The 23237-nt window shown below is 43.7% G+C and overlaps 1 protein-coding gene and 1 long non-coding RNA gene across 5 annotated transcripts in view; one reads left to right on the top strand and one right to left on the bottom strand.

The window, feature by feature from the left end:
* The window catches only part of LOC106729529, a 197448-nt gene extending 196892 nt beyond the window's left edge, over positions 1-556 (bottom strand). For 2 of the 4 annotated variants that reach the window (XR_004319189.1, XR_004319193.1), the window contains exon 1: positions 265-556. This is a non-coding gene — a long non-coding RNA (uncharacterized LOC106729529). The remainder of the gene's footprint in view (positions 1-264) is intronic. The other 2 variants (XR_004319192.1, XR_004319194.1) reach the window with 1 other exon arrangement.
* An 11487-nt stretch (positions 557-12043) lies between these two features.
* KCNV2 (potassium voltage-gated channel modifier subfamily V member 2) lies at positions 12044-23035 on the top strand. Its single transcript, XM_006184118.2, has 2 exons — positions 12044-13444; positions 22754-23035. The coding sequence occupies exons 1-2, from the start codon at positions 12044-12046 to the stop codon at positions 23033-23035; spliced, it is 1683 nt and encodes a 560-aa protein (XP_006184180.2).
* Positions 23036-23237: the final 202 nt, after the last annotated feature.

Below are 23237 nucleotides of genomic sequence, written 5' to 3'. Positions count from 1 at the left end.
AAATGAAGCTACTGTTAAGTGCATGTCAGATGATATTCTACACAAAGCACAACAGAGCCTATACAGAATGTATTATTATTAAAAGAATAAGAGCTCAGCAAGGTTGTAGGCTATAAGAATAATGTAAAAAAAAGTCCACTTCTATATAGCAGCAACAAAAAGAAAGTGTAAGTTTCCAGAAGCTCTGTTGGTTATATATCATTCTGTAACAAACTATCCCAAAATTTACTGGCTTAAAACAACAAACATTTTTATGTCTCTTACTATTTGTCTCTTACTATATGTTGGAATCCAGGATGGCTCAGCTGGGTGGTTCCGGATCAGGGTCTGTCTCTCAGGAGATTGCAGTCACCTGGTGCTGGGGCTACAGGCGCCTGAGTCCTTGGCCGGGGCTGGAGGATCCATTTCCAAGATGGTCCACTCCTGTGGGTGGAGGCCGCAGGTCTCAGCTGTTGTGGATATTAGCACGTCTCCATTCTCTCCACGTGGACCTCTCCATCAGGTGACCCAAGCACCCTCCAGACGTGGCAGCTCCCTTCCTGCGTGGAGGGTGATCTGAGGAAGAGGAAGGAGGAAGCCACAGTGTGTTTAACGATTTAGTCTCTGAATTAGTCCGGCTTTATTTTTTTTTTCCTTAGCAGAGAGTCTCTAAGTCCATTCCACACCTAATAAGAGAACAATTAAGCTCCACCTTCTAAAGGGAGGCATTTCAAAGAATGTGTGGACAGACTTTAAAACCACCAGAGATGTCATTTTTAGCAGAAAAATCTAAGTTACTTAGGAATACATCTAATGAAAGATGCTTAAAATTAAGGAGAAAATTTTAAAACTTCAGTGAAAGACATTGAAGAAGATCTCACTAAATGCAGGGATATAGGCTGGTAGTCTCAATAGCAATTCTCTCAAATTGATATATTACATCAATTCATTTCTAATCTAAGCCCCCAATAGAATTAAAAAAAAAATTTTTAACTTGAAAAGCAGATTCTAAAACTCATGTGGAATTTCTGAAGGCCCGAGAATAGCAAACACACTCTTGAAGAAAAAGTACAAGACTGATGAATGTGTTCCACATATATCAAAACTTATTATAAAGGCTCATAGCAACAGCAGTTAAAACACTGTGGGATTGTCTCAGGAACAGACCAGCTGTGCAGCAGCACAGAGTGAGGACTCCAGACACAGACCTACACAACTGGAGAAACATGGCACCTGCCCGATGGGACACTGACAATCACCTGGGGGACACTATAATGTTTAATAAATAAAGCTGCCACAACTATTTATCTGTGGAGGGAAAAGATGAAATTATAGGCCATATCTCTAAATAAATGAATTCCAGGTAAATTTAAAACTGAAACGTAAAAGGCAAAACTCTGAAAGTCACAAAAGAAAATATACAAATATGACTCTGTGACGTTAGAATATGGAAGGGCTTCTTTAAGCAGACAAAAACGATAGCTATAAAAATAACTGATAAATTTAACTACATTAAAATGAATAAAACTGAACATAAAAAAAAAAAAAAAGAACCACGGAGAGAGTGAAAAAGACAGGCCACCCATGGATAAAAATACTTTCAGATAACCAACAAAACAGTTTCCTGAATAGAAAGCATTTCCCAGTTCTCAAGAGTGAGACTGCTATACCAGCTGATATGAGAACTTTTCATTTTAATAGGTATTAATAGGGAATAAAGAAGCCGTTAGCAATTCAAAGGGTTTATCCCCACCAGCAATAAATGTTATGGCCCTTTTTATTTTTTGCACTTTGATACATGACCAACAGTGAAGGTGAATATTTTTATTTGTTTTTATTATGGCATGTTTTGTCATATAAAAATGAGAGTTGGCATCCTTTTCTTGTTCCTGGTTCAGCTGAAATGGCTGCAGCTTATGTTTCTTGGGTATTTCTTTTGCTACTATGTACGTTTCCTATTCATATTCTGTTTTCCTCTACTATTCAGTATTGTCTCAGAGCCATGAGAAAATTCAAAAATGAGAAAATAATAGAATCTGTATACTCGTTGAAAAGCAGAGATAATTCTTTTGATTCATTAATATGATTTTGTTTCTAGAAACCAGTAAAAAAAAGAAAAATTGCTAGAACTAATCATTTGGTAAGATGGCTTAATACAAGGTAAATATACAAAGATCAATCACTTTTCTCTATACTAGCAATAAGCAACGAGAAATGGAAATGGGGGAGAAACTTCATTTACAACGGCAGATAAAGTGAACAAAGTATTTCAGGAGAAAGTGAATAAGGCAGGCTTAAGACTTTTATAAGTAACTCTATAAAGTCTTACCAAGATTTATATAACCAGATATAACAAATGGAAAGACAAGCAATTCTGGAAAATTCTTCTACATTTATATCGGGCTAAAAGCAAGGAGGGGGTGATGAACTTGGTGTATGTGGAGAATAATTCAGAATGTTGGCAAACTGGCACTGTCACTCAGTTGTTCAGTGGATTTTTAATGGATATTTTCTAAGTGCCGTACTCGGCTGCACACAAGTTAATAATCCAGACTGATCCTTGTTCTTGTGGAGCTGACAATGATTTAACAGTAACAAAAGACAAGCATTTATAAAATAAATTGTGAGAGTTGGTAGACTGTCACCTATACTGTGTCATTATTCGACAGACGTGGAAACAGAGGCCCAGACAGGACATGTGATGTGCTTGCTGGAGTTCACACAGCTAGTAAGTACAAGCCGGGGCTAGTTCTCTTGACTCCCTCAACAGACTATTACTGCCTCTCAGACTGCAGTTTGAGGGGCTTCAGATGATCCTCCGTAGCACAGTCTAATGCAGCACTTAGAGACATTTTTAATACAGTTATACACCTGACCAGGGGCATAAGGCTTGAGGAAAATCTAGGCCTAGTGATGGTGCTCAAACTCTGTTAATATTTTGTTTGACAATGATCAGAGCCCTACAAACCAGGGAATACGAGGCTGTCGTTAAAAAGATGATGTAAATCTAGAAATAGACCTAAACATGGAAAAATGACTGACATATAATTAAGTAACTAAAGAAGATTATAGAATGTTGTATTTATCATCATCCTATATATGCATGTGTAAAATTATATATATATGTAAATATAGGTGTGTGAAATGATACAGTATGCAGAATTATATATCTGTACGATTATATGTGAGTGGCTATATATTTCTGTGTTTACATATAGTGTGTGTATAAACACATATAAGTATGCAGAGATACAACTTCTGGGTGAATGTTTACCGTGACGTCAACAATTGTTACCTGTTAAAATATGAGGTGGACGTAATTTTCTTCTGTGTTCATTTCTCTATTTTTTTATATTGATCCAGTGTCTCTTTTACAGCAATGAAATGTAGAAGATAGATTGTTCTGGGTAACTTCAGCTACCAGAGCATGACCGGCGGGTTGGAACACACATTAGTGTGAGGACAAGGACTTTGGAGACAGAGATCACAGCCAAGACCTACTCACTTAGCAAAAGGAATGAAAAAGCGAATGTGTGTTTAGGACCACATGATACACCTTCCTAAAACTTACAGATTACCTGGAGGAGCCTGCGTCCTAGATGACACACCTGGCCTCTGCCAGCCCTGGACTGCCAATCTTCAGGCATCTTGTCATGGGAGAAAAGTAATACCTACATACGCAAGCCCTCACTTAGCATGCTTTCCGTGACATGCAGGTGAGCAGACCCCTAAAAGCTGTGTGCAATAAACACAACTTCTTTAAATTGATTTTGCTCAGGCGTAGTTTGAGCTGCACCTATAGAGCAGGAGCCAAAATTGATTTTTGCCAAATTAATTTTAAAACAAATCAAGAGTGAAATTATGAGGGCAAGGAAAATCATTATCTTTCCTGAAAGACTAAGCTACTTATTAATCACAAGCCCTTTAGCAGCACCAAGCACGGGATTATACACAAATATTTGCTATGGCAACCATAGTAATTTTTATTTATTCCATAACTCTTTTTGGCAGTGTCTTGGTAATCCAGTTCCAATTTGATCTGACATCCTCGTGGAGTCCTCTAAAATTAGCTGCAAGGCTTTAAAGCTTCATCCATATCAACGTAAGAACAATATATCCACAAATATTTTTATTTACATTGGTTATCTATGCTTTTCAGTGAGTGTAACTCCTCACACGGTCACCACCTAAGGTCGAACTCTTCTGTTCCGATGTTATGAATGACGTTGGCAATGCACAGGCATGGTCTTGCAGAAAGCTGCACGGAAAGTCCTCCCCTACACTATGTGATTCTTGCCATGACTGGCAACTACTGACCTGTACCTCCCGACCCACTTCTAAAATAAAAAGTTTGCAGTAAAACTACCTAGGCAACTTAAATAACATAATTGAGTCATCATTAATCACTTGTAATCCCTTCCCTTCGCCACATTTATTAATCCGTAAAGCTTTTCAGAGAATGGTTCTATTCCAATAGTCTTCACATGCCATCTGTTCAGGCACATTCCTTGTGTTCTTACTAGGTCTTCACAGATGCCACTTTTTAAATCGGCAAATCTCCTCAGGAGCCTCATCTGGCTCCCATCACCCCTCCTTCAGGGAGCCCCAAGGCACTGCAGTAATACCAGCCTCAGAGCAGATGTTCCATATTCTCTGGCACATTTCCCTTCCTCGGTAGAGTTCCTGAATGCAAATTTTGAGGTGGCGAGAAAAAATCTTTTGGGTGCAAGTGTTTTCCACAAATGCTTTCTCTCAGTGTCAAATGCAGTGTTCAGTGTCTCATTTCTGCTCTTCTGGAGACCTGGTCAGAGAGACTCTTTGCTCAGAGTAAAGGGAGCAGAAACAGACACAGAGAGACAGCAACCAGAGAGAACCTTGGAAAACCAAAGACAGTGAGATGCAGAATCAGATTATACAAGGCTAAATTTTTTTTAAAGCTCAACTGGGTCTACTCTGCCATGGAAATTAAACAACATTGTGGTCTGGGCAGAAGAAAACAAATCGTTTTGGGGAGATGTGTGAAATACAACTGTGACTGCTTACTTAAAACAAAATGGAGGACTGAGAAATGGTCCATGGAATTAAGATCACTGAGGGCAATTAATTTGGATAAGTGACTTATTAATTGCCAGGGTCTGAGATTTAGATTATTCAAAAACATTTCTTCCAGATCTATAATTTGCTTGTTCCACATAAACACAACCTCAAAGTGAATATATGCTGCAGTGATATTGAAACAGTGTCACGTTTGGGGGAAGGGGCACCAGCCTGGTGTTAGAACAGGGTTCTGGAGTCAGGCATGTACTAACTCACCCATCTATGAGACCCTGGGCAAGTGCCTGATTTATCTGTCACCTCTATTTTCTTATCTCTGATGTGAGCAGTGGGACTAGATGACCACTAGGTCACTCCCAGCTTGAAAGCAGCATAGCTTATACACGGTACATGTGTTTATACTTTATGTTGAACTGGGTTGCATCCACTTCCAAAATGGCAGAAGAGATGGCAAGATCTGCTGTTGCATCTGCTGGGGCACAAGGAACAAAAAGAACCAAGTTGAAAGACTGTCTATGTATGTTTAGGAGAAACAATAAATGTAGATCACATATCCAAGTGGAGCTCTTCTAAGGAAGAGCCATGTCATTAGGGCTGCACGATCTGCTGCTGAACTGCAGGGGAGAGGAAAGCGCCCAGCGTGGCAGGGAGATGAGTCCCAGATTCCAGATCCAGCTCTGCCTGCCGCTCACTAACATCAGCCGAGTCCTTCATCTTTAAAGAGGGAATTAAAGAGGATGGATGTGCTTTGGGAAAGTCGGTGCACCCTCCAGATATAAGCCTGATTACAAGACATTGATGAAAAGAATGCTTAGTTACAGATTTCTCCCCATCACTCACTCTTCCTTTTTCCAAAATCACAAACGACTTTAATTTGGGCAACAAGAATTTCAACTAAGACACTTTACAATCAATCACTGTTCCCCTTCATTCCACGTTTCACCTGTGACGAGACAAGTACGTTTAAAGAGGAAGAGAACAAATACCTCAATAATTCAATTATTGGAAGAAATTCACCAGGCTTACTGAGGCGTTAAAAAAAAAGTTATGTTTTGCTTTATTGGAAGTTGGGGAGATTGTTGTTTTTCGTAATTTCTTTGTCTTGGCTTGGGTATTAATCATCCAGATCCTCATCTCAACCTCCCACTAGACAATTACAATCTTAGTCATTTACTGACAGGGACTTCAAAGGTCTTAAAGGAAACTCAGTGTCCCAAGTAAATAATAAATTTCTCATCCTCTCTCTCTCTTTCTGCCTTTCAGGACTAAGTCTGGGTAAATTTGCCGAAGTGTTTGTATTCTGCAATCCTGCTCTTCTGACCATTTGCCTCAGTCTCTCCCTTTAGTACCAACCACTCTCTTCCTAAGTCACCTCGAATCTGAATCTGTGCTGAAATGCCCCACCTCCAAGCCTGTCCTCCACCGACTCAGACTTCTCCACCCCATCCCATCGTTCCAGTCACTCCTCTCAAAATTAGTTCCTCCCTGTCTCATTTCCTTTCAGCCTTGGATGTGGTCGGCCAGTTTCTGCTGGCAAACTCCTTACGACTATGGGGTTAGTGTCATAAAAGTTCATTGCTCCTTGGGGCTCTGCATATTTAGAGTCTGATTCAGACACAGATAATGTCTTAACCCTGCCCTGTCTAACACTGTAGCCACTAGCCACAAGTGACAATTTAAATTGAAAAACAAATTAATTAAAACTAAATAAAATTCAAAATTCTGTCCTTCAGCAGCACTAGTCATGTTTTGAGCCATAGATACTATTTCTACTAATACAGAAAGTTCCGTTAGTCAGTGCTACCTTAACATAAAGAAATTCATTTTAATGGTGGATTGTGAATATGACAGTTATTTCTATGCTGAGAAACTGCAGGAGCTGTAAGTGAATTTCTTGTGTTGCAGATGTATAATCAGGAACTGGGGTAGGAGATGGCTGGATGAGGGAGAAATGACTATGTTTTGATGAGTACTGCATGCCACGCTTTGGGCAAAGGCAGACCAATGGAAGAAAAAGTCAAGGGGCATTATCTTTTTAGGTTAACAGGAAGTCCTCCAGCAACCCATTTTACAGGTGAGAAAACAGAGATGAAAAGAGGTTAGGTAACTTGCCCAGTGCTTTGAAACCAGAATGCAAAATCAAGTCTGTTTGAACTCCAATGTTCTTCCTGTAGTAACTTGCTGCCAACAAACCTCTGGCACCAGGGAAATGAGACTCCCAGCCACTGTTTCCAGCCACTGATCCTCAGAGCTCACTAGTTTTCTTTCCCTTCAAAGTAGGGCTTGAGGCTATGTCAGTAAAGAGCAATACAATTTTTCAACATTTTCTTTTGAGATAATCCTAGATTCACATGCAGTTGTAAGAAGTAACACAGAAAGATTTTGCTTATCCCTTCCAGATATATACCCACACATTTTTTTGATCTGCTACATACCAGACACTACTTGGTGCTGGGACCACAGAGACAAGATTTTCTTTACCTTCAAAGATGTTAAAGGCTAGGGAAGAACAAATAAATGAATAAGTAATGTAGAGTTCATTCAAACAAAAATGGAATGGCATTTTCACCTATTAATTAACAAATGACAATAATAGTCACGACGTCCTAGCTAAGCTACTTTGAAAGAGACACTCGCGTATTTTACTGGTAAGGGTGTACAGTGAGGCAAACTGGAAAGCAGGTTGGCAGTGTACCTGAAGTAGCTCCATCTTGCAGCTAGGGTCTTTTGAGTGCCTGCTCTATTCCAGGCACTGGTCTGGATCCTGGGGAAAAACAGTGAACAGAGTAGACACTGGCCAGCCCTTCTGGAACTTAGAGTCTTGTCTGATTTATAGGCAGGTAAGCTTTCGTGAGAAGTGCTGTGACAGGCAAAGAAACGACGTGGCAGAGCACAGGTGAGGGGAGCTGACTTCGGCCTTAGGTGATTAAGGAAGGCTACCCTGGAGGGGAGGACGAGAAGAGACAGCCTTCCATCTATTAAATGATAAACAGAAGTCAGCCGGGAGGAGAGGAGACAGGGTGGTGTGGAGAAAGAGTCCTGAACAGCAGGAACAGCCCATGGGAAGGCTGTAAATGGAAAGAGAACGACCTAAAAAATCTTGCAAAATTATCTCACGGTATAACCCAGAATACACACACACACACACACACACACACACACACACACACACACACACACACACAAAACCCTTCCAAACATAAAGACCTTCATCACATCATTACTTGTTACAGTGGAATACTGAAGAATATGTATTTCAATAAAAGATATTAGGTTAAGGTATAGAGGGTACATTTATAATACAGAGTATTTTATAGCCATTTAAAATAATATTTACAGAATACTTTTTTTCAAATATCAAAAAATCCTATGTTAAAATGTTAAATGAAAAAAGGCAGGATACATAATTTTATATCCAATATGAACCATAACCATGTTAAATGTACATATAATTAAATGGAAGGAGGTAAGTTAAAATATTGATAGTGATTGCCTTTTGATAGTGACATTATAGGTGGCTTTCTGTAGATGCTATCTGACAGCATGATGTTTAGTCTGGAGCGAAACCCAGCTCCACCATGTACTATCTGCACCTCCTTGGGTAAGTCACTTAACTCTGCTGTGTCTCAGCTTCCTATGTAAAATAGGGATAATAATAGCACCCAGGTGATAGGTTGTTAAAAACATTATGCAAGTATCGTATCTGGGCATGCTATTATTAATATGTTGATTAATAGTATTCTGGTTTCCATTTTTAAATTCCTCTTTAATGCACTTAGACAACTTTTATAATGGGAAGTTTTTTACATCACTCATAGTTCAAATAAGTGCCTCATCTTGTAAGTTAGTGCTAGTTGTGTGGTATCTGAAATGAGAACACTGAGAAGAGGCAGCTAGCCCATCCTGGGGAAATAGAGAGACACCAGAGAAGGATGCTGAAAGAGAAGGTGATGTCTGAGCTGACTTATTTAGAACAAGAACTTGAGGGGAGGAGAACAGAAGGGAATTGTAGACAAATGTAGACAACAAGCAAAGATGTAGAATCTTAGGACTCTCAAGGCAGACGGGGGCTCAAAGATCAGCCAGTCCGCCTTCCCATCCACGAAGGTGTCCCCTTGCCCATGCCCTACAGATCCTTAAACACATTCAGGGAGGAGGAGCTGACCACCTGAAGAACAAATCCATTACCTGACTGGATAGTTCTCTTTGTTAGGAAGTGTCCCCACACATGGACGCTCATCTACCACTGCACTTACATACACATATATCAGAGCAAAATCCAAGCCACGTGGCCACACCAACACACACCTGTGGGGAGAGGCCGTCACCTAAGCGTGGTCCATCAAGGCAGCACTCCTCAGTCTACTGCACGGTTGTGCTGTTTGTGGCTTGTTGCTGAGATGCCTTATAAACATGACTGACTCTGCCTTTTTTAAGTGCAAAAGCTGTGAGAGTCCTAAAGGTTTAGGTGAAAAGCAGTGCATGATTTCAATAGAAAGAGAGGAAACTGAAAATCTCAAAATAGTGATACGTTCCCTTTTATGATCATACAATTCATTCTGAAGGAAAAAAGTGACTCTGGGCATCAGTGCTTGGCACCATCTAAAGAAGAGATGGCACTGGAAAACGGCCAAGTGTGTGTCTGGAGAAACAGCATCGATAATGTATGGATAATACTAGTTCCCCTTCTGGCTGGAGGCTTTCTTGCAAGCTCGTAGATCTGAGCCCCGTTGGGAACTGAACACCATCAGCCAGTGCTCTTCCACCAGGTGCAGACCCTGCAGCAACGGTAACCTGTCCCGACACCTCTGAAGCACAGTGAAGCTGAACTGCTTGATGAGGAGAACGCTACAAATCAGAGAGGGAAGGACCGATTCTTCAATTCATACATTAGAACAGCTGGATAAAAACCTGGAAAATAAAGTCGCATCTCTACTTCACTCTTTACGCCAAAATTAATTCCTGACGGATCAAGTCCTTACAGGTGAAAAGTAAAACTTAAGAAGTAACTTTTTTCAAGAATCACAGAGAGGCAAAGACTTTTCTAATATGACGTAACAGCTAGAAGTCATAAAATAAATATTTTACATGGAGGAAAAAAAAATCTCACCAAAGAATAACAGGAAAGATATCTGTAATTCATATCATTGGCAAAGGATCTGTTTTCATAATATATAAAGGTCTCCTGCAAGTCAGTAAGAAAATATCAACAACTCAATGGAAAAATAGAGAAAGAAACACAGCAGCTCTTCGTCACGTGAGAAGACGCTCAACTGCATTTGTAACAAGAGACATATAAATGAAAATTAACCCACACATCACTTTTTCATCCATAAAATGGGCAGAGCTCCAGAAGTGTGACAGTGCCATCTCCTACGCTGATGGTGAGTCACTAACTGGTAAAGCGTCCGTGAAGGAAGTCTGGCAGCATAACCAAAATGACAAACATGTGGTCTGTGACCTCGCAGTTCCACCTCTAGCAATTTATCCCTCATGCATCCTAACACAGGTCGAGTGGTGTGAGTGTAAGGTTATTCATCGCACCATTGTTGATAATAGCAAAGCAGAAAACAACCCGAATTCTGTCACTGTGGGGCTACTAAGTGGCTATTTTCAAAATGAGGCAGATACTGATGTCCAGATATGAAAATACTGGAAAACAGCCAACTGAAGAGTACACTATGATCTGCGTTAATAATAAAGAGCTAGTGAGATGACAAATGGAGAGAGGTTTTTGCTTGCTGGAAGGATAACCAAAACTCCAGAGGTCCACCCGGTATCCAGAAGTTGAGGTCAGGAGACAGACAAGCTTTCTACTGTAATGCATCTTGGTACCTTCTGAATATTTTATCATGAACATGTATTAGCTTTTCAAAATCAGTTGAATTCAGTAACAAATTCCCTGCTCAAAACAAATCTCTTCCTCTTCTCTGCTACCCCTATATTTTGTGCTCACTTTTTTGTGTGTTTGCATATGTATTTATCTCACCTACAAAACCATGAGCCACTTGAAGGCTGCAACTATGTCTCTATCAAGCTTCCATCCACATAGCACAGTGCCTTACACACGGTGGGAGGCTCTTTTTTAAGTGATGTCTTGAAGAGTGACGGAGATCTTTTCCTTGGAAGGACGTCTGGCCACCTGATACAGCAGCTGAGCGGGGCCGCAAGACCCTAAGAACATCTACCCACCAGTCCTGGGATTCTACCTTGAAACATGTCTTATCCTTTAATAAAAAGGAGGGAGAGAGAGACAGAGGCAGAGAGAGAGAGAGAAACTGAGACCAACAAAGATCAGACTGGACTCCAGAGCAGTGCTGCTAAGGAGAATACAGGTGGGGAAAAAATGAGATCATGTGACTGGTTAAGAAAAACATCATTCAAGATCTTCTGTGATCTAAAAAGATACACTAAGGCAAAAAGTGACTTGTCAGGAAGTCCACTGGAAGCATCCTGTTCCTACTTCTTTTCGGGTTCATGGTGGGTTTACCTAGGGCAGAGGCTACAGTTTCAACAGTTAAGCGTCAACACAGGTATCTCCATTCTATAGCTAATTTAGCTGATTTCATCTTAGCCCACGGGACACCGAGCACTTCCTAAGGGCAGGGCTGGCTGACATCTTTATTAGCAATAATCTCTGCCACCTGGTTATCTACAGATTTAAGACCACATAATCATCCTCTGCGTCAGAGAGTGGAAGGAGAGGGGGAGGAAACAGACTAAGAGGCTCTAAATCCCTCCTAACACTTGCTTCTTCCCTACCAGCAAGATTAAGAGCAGTCAACAGCCATCTGCATCTGCCTTCAGACCCTGCCTGCTGGGCTGGCTGGGCTGCCCGGGCTGCCCAGGGCCCCAGGAGGAGCAGCTCTGAGGGCAATGCTGGGGACCCCAGGTCCACCCACCCAGGCCAAGCCAGTGAAGTGCATGCCATCCATCTCCCAGCGGCAGTGAGCAGGCTAGGGACCGTATCACACCCAGCAGGCAAATTAGGGGTCCACCTCCTGCGGCCATGCTGAAACAGACCGAAAGGAGGCGGTCTTGGGGGTACAGGTCCTGGAACACCCCCGAGAGTGAAGATGCAGCCCAAGAGGGGGGCAGCCAACACCGCAGGAGCATCTGCTCTGTGGGGGCCCGCTCGGGCTCCCAGGCCAGCATCCCACCGTGGATCGAGGGCAACTATAACTACTACATCGAGGAGGACGAGGATGGGGAGGAGGAGGAGCAGTGGAAGGACGACCCGGCCCAGGAGGACCAGCAGCCAGAGGAGGCCACCACCGACCAAGCGGAAGGCCGCAGCGACGCACCGATCGTGTCGTCCACACTGAACGTGAACGTGGGTGGCCACAGCTACCACCTGGACTACACCGAGCTGGCCTGCTACCCCAAGACGCGCCTGGGCCGCCTGGCCACCTCCACCAGCCGCAGCCGCCAGCTGGGCCTATGCGACGATTATGAGGCGCAGACGGACGAGTACTTCTTCGACCGCGACCCGGAGGTCTTCCAGCTCATCTACAACTTCTACGCGTCCGGGGTGCTGCTGGTGCGCGACGAGCTGTGCCCGCGCAGCTTCCTGGAGGAACTGGGCTACTGGGGCGTGCGGCTCAAGTACACCCCGCGCTGCTGCCGCATCTGCTTCGAGGAGCGGCGCGACGAGCTGAGCGAGCAGCTCAAGATCCAGCGCGAGCTGCGCGCCCAGGCCCAGGCCGAGGAGGCCGAGGAGCTCTTCCAAGACATGCGCTTCTACGGGCCACAGCGGCGCCGCCTCTGGAACCTCATGGAGAAGCCCTTCTCGTCGGTGGCCGCCAAGGCCATCGGGGTGGCCTCCAGCCTTTTCGTGCTCATCTCGGTCGTGGCGCTGGCGCTCAACACGGTGGAGGAGATGCAGCAGCACGCGGAGCAGGGCGCGGGCGGCGGCTACCCGCGGCCCTTCCTGGAGCACGTGGAGATGCTGTGCATGGCCTTCTTCACGCTCGAGTTCCTGCTGCGCCTCGCCTCCACCCCTGATCTGCGGCGCTTCGCGCGCAGCGCCCTTAACCTGGTGGACCTGGTGGCCATCCTGCCGCTCTACCTGCAGCTGCTGCTTGAGTGCTTCACGAGCGAGGACCAGCTGCGGGGCAAGGGCTCGCCGCGGGAGCACGACCTCGAGACCGTGGGCCGCGTGGGCAAGGTGGGCCAGGTGCTGCGCGTCATGCGCCTCATGCGCATCTTCCGCATCCTGAAGCTGGCGCGCCACTCCACCGGCCTGCGCGCCTTCGGCTTCACGCTGCGCCAGTGCTACCAGCAGGTGGGCTGCCTCATGCTCTTCATCACCATGGGCATCTTAACCTTCGCCGCAGCCGTGTACTCCGTGGAGCACGACGTGCGTGGCACCAACTTCACCAGCATCCCCCATGCCTGGTGGTGGGCTGCGGTGAGTACCACTGCCCGAGGACTTTCCCACCCTCTTCCCCAGCCCTTAAGAAGAAGGCCCTCCCGTTCCTGGGTTATGCCACCTACTTCTCTTTGTTCCCCGATCTTCCCCTGCCTTGTTTAATGGCCCTTGCTTTCTCCATTCCTTCTCTGGCCTCGGCTAACAAAAACAGGGCTGGATGTTGAAAGATTAGAAAGACATAATCCAGTAAGAAAGACAGAGTCCAAGAAATTTGACATGGTCCTAGGAATCTCCAAGTCTGGATTAAATCTTAATCCCCATGAAAGGCTGATTTTGAGGAGTCCTTGTTCACCTTCATGAGAATCTTCACCATCATCATTCTTGTTGTTACTTGTTAGTTATTGAACACCTATTGTCCTAAGTGGTTTATAAAGCTTATCTTATTTCAGCATCACAACTATGTGAGGTGGTTATAATCACTAATTTTTTAAAGAGGAAAAGTTAGAAGTAGCTTCAAATTTTGAAGGGCAGGAAATGAGACTTGTCTCAGTAGCGTCAGTGTTAACTGAAATCCTACCGCTTCTAGCTGAATCTGAGCATCTAACACTGAAACTTGCTCTGTTGTCACTAAAATTCTTTCAGGACCCGGCTTTATTGTTCCATTTTACAGACAGAGGAATTGAGATGCAGAGAGTTTGAGTGTAGACACACAGCTAAAGGTACCAAAGTGAGGACTGAAACCCAAGCCTGTCCGACTGCAAAAATCTATGCCCTTTCTACACTACAGCACTGCCTCTCTCAAGCTGCAGTTTTTATGCATGCCTCACCTAATTTGAAGTTCATGTTTTAGTTATTTTTGTCAGTGTTTTCTTCAGTATTTGCTTGTTTATAACAATTTATGCCACTTAAATGTCTGCATTTCTGATATGCTCGGCTAAATCCCTGGAAAGGCCCTGAATCCCGGAAATGCTGACTGGGCCTTCTCAGGTCAATGAATAAGCGCACGTTTGTGCAGAGGAAAGAACTGGGTGTATGGTTTCCTTATTTTTTAAAAGTAGATTATTTGTAATGCCTTTAAAGGCATTAAGCAAATACAGTCTGTTTTTCCCATGTTAGAAAGCAGGTATTTGCAACATTAACACTGGGTATGTTAGAACCCACAGTCTGGTGCGAAGTTCTGACACGAAGCTAGCCGGCGCCACTACTAATAGTGTGGCATAGTGGGATGGAAGATTTAGATTTAGGTTCTAGTCCCAGATCTGCCAATAATTAACTGTGGTCCTACATTATTAAGTGTGAAACCTCAGCCCCTTACTCCCTGTCCTCAGTTTCCTCACCTCTAAAAGGGGAGGGCGGAGAGTTCTACAATTCAGTGAGCCTTGCTTCCCTGGCCAGCAGAGCCCTCCTGTGCACAATAGGATTTGTGAACTTTCTTCAGTGACAGGATGACATTAGGCTCTTCCAAACGAGCCAGCCTCGTGCTGCTCCTCTGATCATATTCCAACCCACGAAAGGTCATCCCCATAGCAGATAAACCACGTGTACCGATGGAGCTGATGAAGGATAATCTGTCCCCAGCAAATGACATTTGCTCTGGAGGTGAGGAGAGCAGGGAGGGAAAGGAGAAAATCCACATGCTGACATCACACCTGGTTTTAGAGTCAAGTTTCCCTGCGTCCAAATATCTTCAAAGGCTAGCGTGTGTCCGCTGGAGCTAGTGGACTCTTTGATGCTATATTTTTAATACACAATTTTTTTTACCTTTTATATATTAATATACAATTTTTGATAAGAATTCTGTTGCTAATAATGGATGTTTCTTTTCAAAAATTTTTCCTGAAGTGAATGCCTATTGAGCCCCTTTAATTTCTTGATCTGTTTTATGTATAATGACAGTTAACACTCTCAAATTATCCCATTTTTATATTAACTAAGTATTAATTAAATAAAGTAATTTAAATTAAATAAAGTAATTTAAATTAACTAAAATTATTTTACTCATCATCAGTGCTTTCTTTAGATTTTACAATAAAAATTAAACCACCATTCAGTTTGTCTCTATAACAAATTTTACCAGTTACTGCTTTTACCAACGTGAGTTTTCTTTTGTGGTCACTACCTCTGTCAAGCGCTGCTGTCACAGAACAAAATTTGCACATTTCAACCTACGACTTGCCAACCTTAACTTTTACCGATTGCCTTCATCCATTTCATTCTCTGAGAATTATTTATATGTAAAAATCATCATGGATTAGATGAAGGACGGATAACCTGTATTCGTTTCTAAACCAACCTGTGAAAACAAAATAGCAGTTCCCCTTGAACATCTGAGGACGGCTCTCTTCCCCAGGACCACTATGTTATTAACCCAATAAACTCTTCTGTGTATTTCTGATGACTTTGCATATTGTGTTCTAAGGGCCCTTGTTTTCAATAAAGCAAAGAGAAAACAACACTGTCAAAATGATCCAGACAAAAAATATCTTGCTCCCTTATGCAGATGCAAGCTAAACAGATGCAATGTATTAGGACCAATTCTTCGTGTAACCCACAAAAATCCATCTTCTTCATTCACTGAGTAAGATTTTGCTGAGCACTCCCAGTGTGTTAAGTTGTATCCTAAGCACGAGGGATCCTGAGTGACTGGGGAGCGGGTGAAATTCTGTCCCTCAGGGAGTTTACATTCTAATGGAGGAAGATAATAAATAATTTCAGATACTGGTGTGTCTTGTACAGAATAACAGGTTAGAGAGAGGCCTGTGTGGCAGAATCTACCTTGAATAGATTGGTCAGAGAGGCCTTCTTGGAGAAGATGACACTGAGCTTTAAATCTGAATGATGAGACAGAACTCATCAAGAGAGACATGACTAAACAGACATGAGAATCTGAGAAGGAGAATCCTACAAGTAACTGCTCCAATGTTCCCCAAGCATTTTATTAAGCATCCACCTCATAATTTTAAAAAATTCGGGGGAGTGGGTATAGCTCAGTGGTAGTGTGCATGTTTAGCATGCATGGGGTCCCAGCTTCAATCCCTGGTACCTCCATTAAAAATTTTTTTTTGAACACACACCCATGATAAATGTATATTTAGTTATTCCTAAGTTTTAAGGTATTTATTCACATAATAATGATGCATGGCAAACCACCCCAAAACTCAATGGCTTAAAATATCAAGCAATTATTTAGCTTATGAGTTTGCAGGTCAGCAATTCAGGCTGGTTTCAACTACAAGGTTCTTCTCATTTGGGCTGGTGTCAGTCACTCACATCACAGTCTGATGGTCAGGTGGCTGGCAGCTGGGATGAAGAGGGAGACTGGATCTTTCATCCTCTAGCAGGCATATATCCATGGCAGTAGCCAAGGACGGGAGGGAGGGAGACAGAGAGAGAGAGAGAGAGAGAGAGAGAGAGAGAGGGAGAGAGAGACAGTGCTAGCCCAATTATGCAAGCACAGATAAGCTTCTGTTCATGTCATCTGCACAACGTGCTGGCCAAAGCAAGTCACAAGGCCAAACGCAGAGTCAAAGGGCAAAGCAGGTTAGCCCACTCCCTGTAGGAAAGCACTGCACAGTTATATGGCAAAGAGCTTGGAGACAGGCACATATAAAGAACTGGGTCCAGTAATACAGTCATCCTACTGCAATAAGATATTACTGCTCAAATATATTAGGCACTTCAGAAAACAAACACTCACACATGGCAAATGTAAAGATGAGGTAAAGGAAAACAGGATTGATTTTTTCTTGCCCTGCTCTAGTGCTGAATCCCTTGTGGTCTATTCACGCACATTAGGGACAGATTCTCTAACCCACCCCTCCATGTGTTTCCAGCGCTTTCAGACAACCCCGGATCTGCCAAGGATCCTGTAACCTTCCTCTGTAATTCAACTCAGGGTTTTAAAGACAAATACAGTAATTTTCATTATTGTAAATTCTCCAACAGCTGCAGAACAAACCCCTGGTGGACACTCATGTCTGCAAATGCTCATGCGTTAGGATATAAGATAGACCCGTCCTACCCGTCTGTCAAATGGAGGTCATTTGTAAGCACTAATGTAATAGGAAACATATGTAAAACACCAGCCTGTACTAGATCTGCAGTAAATAGAAGCTACCATATCTGACTAGTTGATAGTCTTTATCACATGGAAGCAATAACCTTTGCTTCTAGATTCATTTGGGGGAAAATAAAACAAGTGATTCCTTCTCTGCTGAGGAAGAGAGAGACTGTGAGACACACAGCAGGGTCAGCTGCTCCATCCTGGGATTGCTTCTGAGTGTCCAGATAAACAGCCTCCTGCCTGGAGCCGCTCCAGCCATGTCGGGGCTCCCCGGCTTGCCTGAATGTGGGAAATGCGTGGCCAGCTCAGCAAGAACAACTAGCTCTGTGATGGAGCTGTAATCGTTGGCCTCTGTTGTGGCTGTATTTTTAAGGAGAAAAGGGCAACTGGACTGGTCAACAGACCACTTCCTTCTGAGCTTTCCAGGATGAGTTAAAGCTACAGAAACCAAACAGGAAATTATTTCATTAACTCATTCCTTCAAAAGCTAACCAACACTCTTCAAAAAGAAAATTTATCTCCAGGTGAGGCATCAGAGAACTGTGGCCCAGAGACTTTGCTCCTGTCTTTGTTTTCCTAACGTTTATCATTTCCTTGCAGATAGGGGGCACTTACAAGATCACTGAGATTTATTTGATTTGATCGATTGCTTCTTTGCTTTGAGAAGACCCATTTGGAAGGGCAATCAGGAAAACAGAAAACAAAAAGTGGGATTTTTTTTTTTTTTTTTAATGGAGGCACTGAGGACTGAACTCAGGACCACAAAGCACATGCTCTACCAGTGAGCTATACCCCCCACCCCACCCCCACCCCCAAAATGAGATTTTAAACAGAGGGAATTTGATACAGGGATATAGATACATAGGCTGGAAGAGCAATGAGGGGAAACTGAGATAACCGAAAGATTGGTCACTGTGGGAAACAGTGTTGGCCTCAGAACTGGGGAACAAATGGGAGAAGGTAGAGTTTCCGGAAGCTAGAAGTACAGAGAAGGAGCCTCTGCGAGGCTGCGGCAGAGATCCCTAAGATGGCACCATGAGGTTGGTGCTGGGTGTGCCAAAAGATGCCTGAGCTGTCCACTGTCCTTGAAGGATGATGAGAAAAACCAGCAGGAAGAGAGACCCTTACTTCCTCATTCCATCTTCTAGTCTCCCAACCGTGTCTCTCATCGGCAGAACATCACCAGGAGACGACAGGCAAGGGATTCTGGGAAATGTAGTTTGCATCCACCCCCCCCACCCCCCCAGCCACTGAATTACAGAAAAGAACACAGAAGGATGTGGCGCTGGGGGCTGAGAGATAACGGCTAAATGTCGCACAGAGAAGGCATTACCATTCTCCTAGCTCCTTCAGAAATAGCACAGGACCCATAAACAGGGCAAAGCCTCTTAAGCACTTGAATGACTTTTGGTGTGGGGGACTCCTGACTTTGGGGTGGTCCTCTCTTATCTCTTTAAACTACCCTCCTCCTGTTGGCCAACTTGAAGGGGACGTGCCAGACCTGTGTGGGGAAGGGAGAAGTACCAGGTAAGCTGAGGATGTGGAGGGCATCATCATCATTGAGTACCTTTCTAGAGGCAGATGAGTAGATTCCTTAGCTTCTGCACACCCGCCCCTTATTGTACAAATTTACATACACGTCAGAACTTGAACATACAGATGAGGCTGGTGGTTCTCCTCAAGGTGATCACCCATGACCTCATTCTAACAGTGCCTCCAATGATCAAAACATTCTTGGAATTCCACTGGGGAATTATCTTCAGAGCCTGTGACATGTCCATTTGCTTCTTTGTAATGGTGCTAAATCTTTACCTTTTTGAGGGCGGATTCAATATTTTTAAAGAGTCAAGACCCTTGAGTTAAAGATTGGCACCTAGAGTTAACCCTCAAGGTGGCTAAGAACACTTGTTTGAAGGTCATGCCACTGAATTGTCCATGCAGATTATAATCCAAAAGAGGGGTTCCTAAAATATTTGTAGTGACAGCAGCATGGGAGGTGAAGGTATAACCTTTGAAGCTAAATCCTTTAAATGACAACATGCATTGAAGTTTGTAATAATTTTAGCCAGAACATGTTAGTCTTTGCCACCTCAAATTCTTTGGGCAAACTAAGAAAAGATGTTAATTATTTTAAAAAATCAGTTTTATTCCCTGGGATCCTAATTCCTAGCTGCATGGATTGCTGGGTGCTAAGAGTTAATCTAGGCCTAGGTCATTATGTGGGAAACAGACATTCCTTGCTTAAGGAGAAATTCAAGCATAGTTATTGTAAAGTTTCAGAGAAAAACTGGATGCTTGTCCTCCTTGTAATGTGTAGCAGGCTAGGATTTGCTGATTAGTGGGTGAACTGCTGGGGAAAGATTACATTCCAGCTTTTGGGACCCAACAAGTAGGGAAAATATGTAAGTTTTCAACAGAATGGTAAGTTTCCAGTTTATAGAGTAGCTGAGCCAGTCAGTTTTTTCAGGATATTAAAATGGATTGCAGACATTTTGGTCACATTTCCAAATCCAGCTCCTGCTAATGTGAGAACTCACTCTGTGAGGTCACTTGGGTCATCCTGGGGCCTTCAATTTTTAATGGTCATCCAGGGAGAAATGATTTGGCCTGTGGAACATGGAGAGAAAGTTTCCATAAGCCAAGGAATCCTGCATTCTTCTGGAGCCAAGGAGCAAGCAGCAGATCACTGGTTGAGTCAAATTATCCACAAAATAGACAGTGCATAAATTAGCTATGCATTTTGCACAAACTCTTCAGAATCAGTCACACAGAGTCTCCTAGCAGAAGAGATCTTTTCTCTAAAAATAGAGATCCAAGGCATACAAAAATATTTAGACCATATTATGCACATCAAATATTTAATCTTCCTTAAGCCAGTTCTCTTTGCTTTTGACTTCTCACTCAAAGTTCAGCCAAAAAAAAAAAAAAAAGATGAAATTGGGTTGGGAGGGAAGAAAGCTGATGTGGGGACTAAGCAAAAGTTTAAATTTAAATTAGGTGCTTTGTCTCAATTATTTTCTTTTCTCTGTATCCTCCAGTCTCCCACCTTGCCCCCACACCTGTAGTCTCAGACCCTTGAGGGGCTGGTTTACACCAAAGCCTTTGCTTTGGCCTTTCATGGATGCTGCCTGTTCTAAAACTGCCCCTTCTGGTCACTCACCCTTATATCCAAATTCCCTTTAAACCTCCTTCAGGGAAAGCAGACAGGCTGAACGTTCATCCAGAGTGGGAGTGACTGTGTTAGTGACATATGAAAGCTGTTGCTCAGTTCCTACACCTGGACAGAGATCTGACTGTGGTTTTTTTACTTGCAACGGGGCCAGTGGCAAGAAACACACACACACACACACACACACACTGCAGTCTTTTTTTCCCTTTCTTTAGATTAGCCCACAGTCTCATTGTATTACTGCTTCTCAGCCCACTGTGGTCCAGGAGGTGGGAAAAGGAGATTCTCTACTGGAGACAGAGGGTCCCACCCAGCCTCCCCAACACAGCATTGGGCAGGAGCCAGGGAGGAGCATCTTTCTACAGCCCATGGGTCTAAGAAGCATAAGAACTTCACACTACCCTGCACACACCCTGCACCCGGCACTCCCCTTCCATTCCCAGAACACCCCTATGAGGTATGTACTATTATTCTTCCCACCTTTCAAAACTAAAAACTCAGGCAGAGAGAATTTAGGTGACTTTCCCAGATCCCACAGCTGGGAAGTAGATTCAGACCCACGAGGCCTAGTGCTACACCTGCTTCCTTAACCTCGCCTACCCCATCCGCCTCTCTGAGATGCTTGCTTGTATTTTTCCACCGTGCGAAGGGGCAGCCCACCCCTCAGCAGGCCTCTGCCCAGAGGTGGAGCAGTGAGAGGCGGTGCATCTCCCGCCCCCAGAGGAACTGCAACCTTCCCCTCTTTATGGGCTGGGTGGAGCCCTGGTTCTTATCAGCTCCACCAGATTTGCCCAGCTGGCCCACTTCTCCCTTTTTTTTCTAACTAATCAATCACACTCTAAGTTCAAACTAACCTTTACATCATTGAAACAAAAATTTACATTTCTAAGTTAAAAGCTGTCTCAGTACAGATCAACAGGGTGACTCTACATTTTATAACCATCTGCTGGAAAATTGTGTAACCACGACACAAACCAGTGAAGCCAACATTGCCCCCTGGAGTTGTGCAATGCACACTTTTTCCAACTGTGATCAACAGCCCTGTCTAAAAGGCTTCTAGTAATTTTGCCAATAGTCTGGGGACCAAAGGGAGTCTTAGTACATGAGGCATAAAACAAAACAGGCCCCAGGAGGTTTTCCCAGGTTTTCTCTGGCTGCACTGCTGATAACTAGTCCCATGGGTATCTGCGTTTTAAAACAGAAGCTTGTTAACCTAAATAAATCTCTAATTAGTGGAATTTAAAGCAGTGTGACGACAGTGATGGGAAGAATTTCATGCAGGGTGAACATATTTTTGGTCGGTGATGTCTTACAAAAGTCCCTTCGCAAAATAATGAGTGTGTTTCTCCAGACATTTGCAATTAAAGCACCTTCGTATGAAAGACCTCATTTGAACTACATAACAACTCTGGGAAGTATTACAATTGCCTCTATTTTAGGGATGAGAGAAGGACCACAGAAGAGCCTGTGTAGTGCCTTTTGTGTGCCTCATACTGTGTTAAGTGCTTTATAATCATTTTCTTACTTAGTCTTCATGGGACTCTTGAGAGTTAGGTATTACCCTCCTGTTTTAGTTGCAGGAACCAGGGCTTAGAGACTCTGAATGTTTTGCCCAGGGTCACTCAGCTGGGACGGATCAGAGTCAGGACTTGAACCCAGGTCTGCCTGGTTCTAAGCCCAAGCTCTCTTCAGCACACACGTCATGTAGGCAAACCCAGGGACCCCGTCCTAAAGGTGGGTCCCGCTGAAGGGAGGCACAGATCTTCATTGACGGAGCCTATTCTATGCCAGGAACTTCCCACACGTCATCGTCTGTGCTCCTCACAACAACCCTCTAAAGCAGGGATTCTCTCCCCTGAATTGTATATAAGAAAACTGATCAGTGATCGTCAGGATTTAAACCCAAGTCTTTCAGCTCCAAAGCTCGTGTTCCTTCCATGACACAGGTCTGGCAGGCAAACTTTCTGGTACCTCCTAAAGCTGGCTCCACGGGGAGCTGTTACACGACCCACATTCACCCTCTGGGAGACAGGCGACCCCGCCCTGCCTGGTTCTCTCCCTTTCCTCTCCTCCCTCTGGAGGCTAACAATTCCACTCTTCCTTCCTTCCCGCACAGGTGAGCATCTCCACCGTGGGCTATGGGGACGTGTACCCCGAGACCCACCTGGGCAGGCTCTTTGCCTTCCTCTGCATTGCTTTCGGGATCATCCTCAATGGGATGCCCATTTCCATCCTCTACAACAAGTTCTCCGACTACTACAGCAAGCTCAAGGCATACGAGTACACCGCCATACGACGGGAAAGGGGGAACGTGGAGTTCATGCAGAGAGCCAGAAAGAAGATGGCTGAGTGCTTGGCTAGAAGCAACCCACAGCCCACCCCAAGGCCAAATAATTAATATTTCTTAGGACATGTGGCTGGTTGGTGCCATGGACTTCAAGGCTTCAATCCACCTTCCTTTTATATTATCAGGTTTGACAGTGAAAGGACCCATGAAGGAGACACACACACAAGAGGCATTCAGTTCACAAAGGTCTACCTCTGAAAATGTTCATTTTGGCCCAAACTCAGACTGCCTCATATTACTCTTTAACCAACGG

The sequence above is a fragment of the Camelus ferus genome, chromosome 4 (genome assembly GCF_009834535.1).
Source record: "Camelus ferus isolate YT-003-E chromosome 4, BCGSAC_Cfer_1.0, whole genome shotgun sequence".
Classification (NCBI taxonomy): domain Eukaryota; kingdom Metazoa; phylum Chordata; class Mammalia; order Artiodactyla; family Camelidae; genus Camelus; species Camelus ferus.
This window is presented reverse-complemented; position numbering and strand designations above follow the sequence as displayed.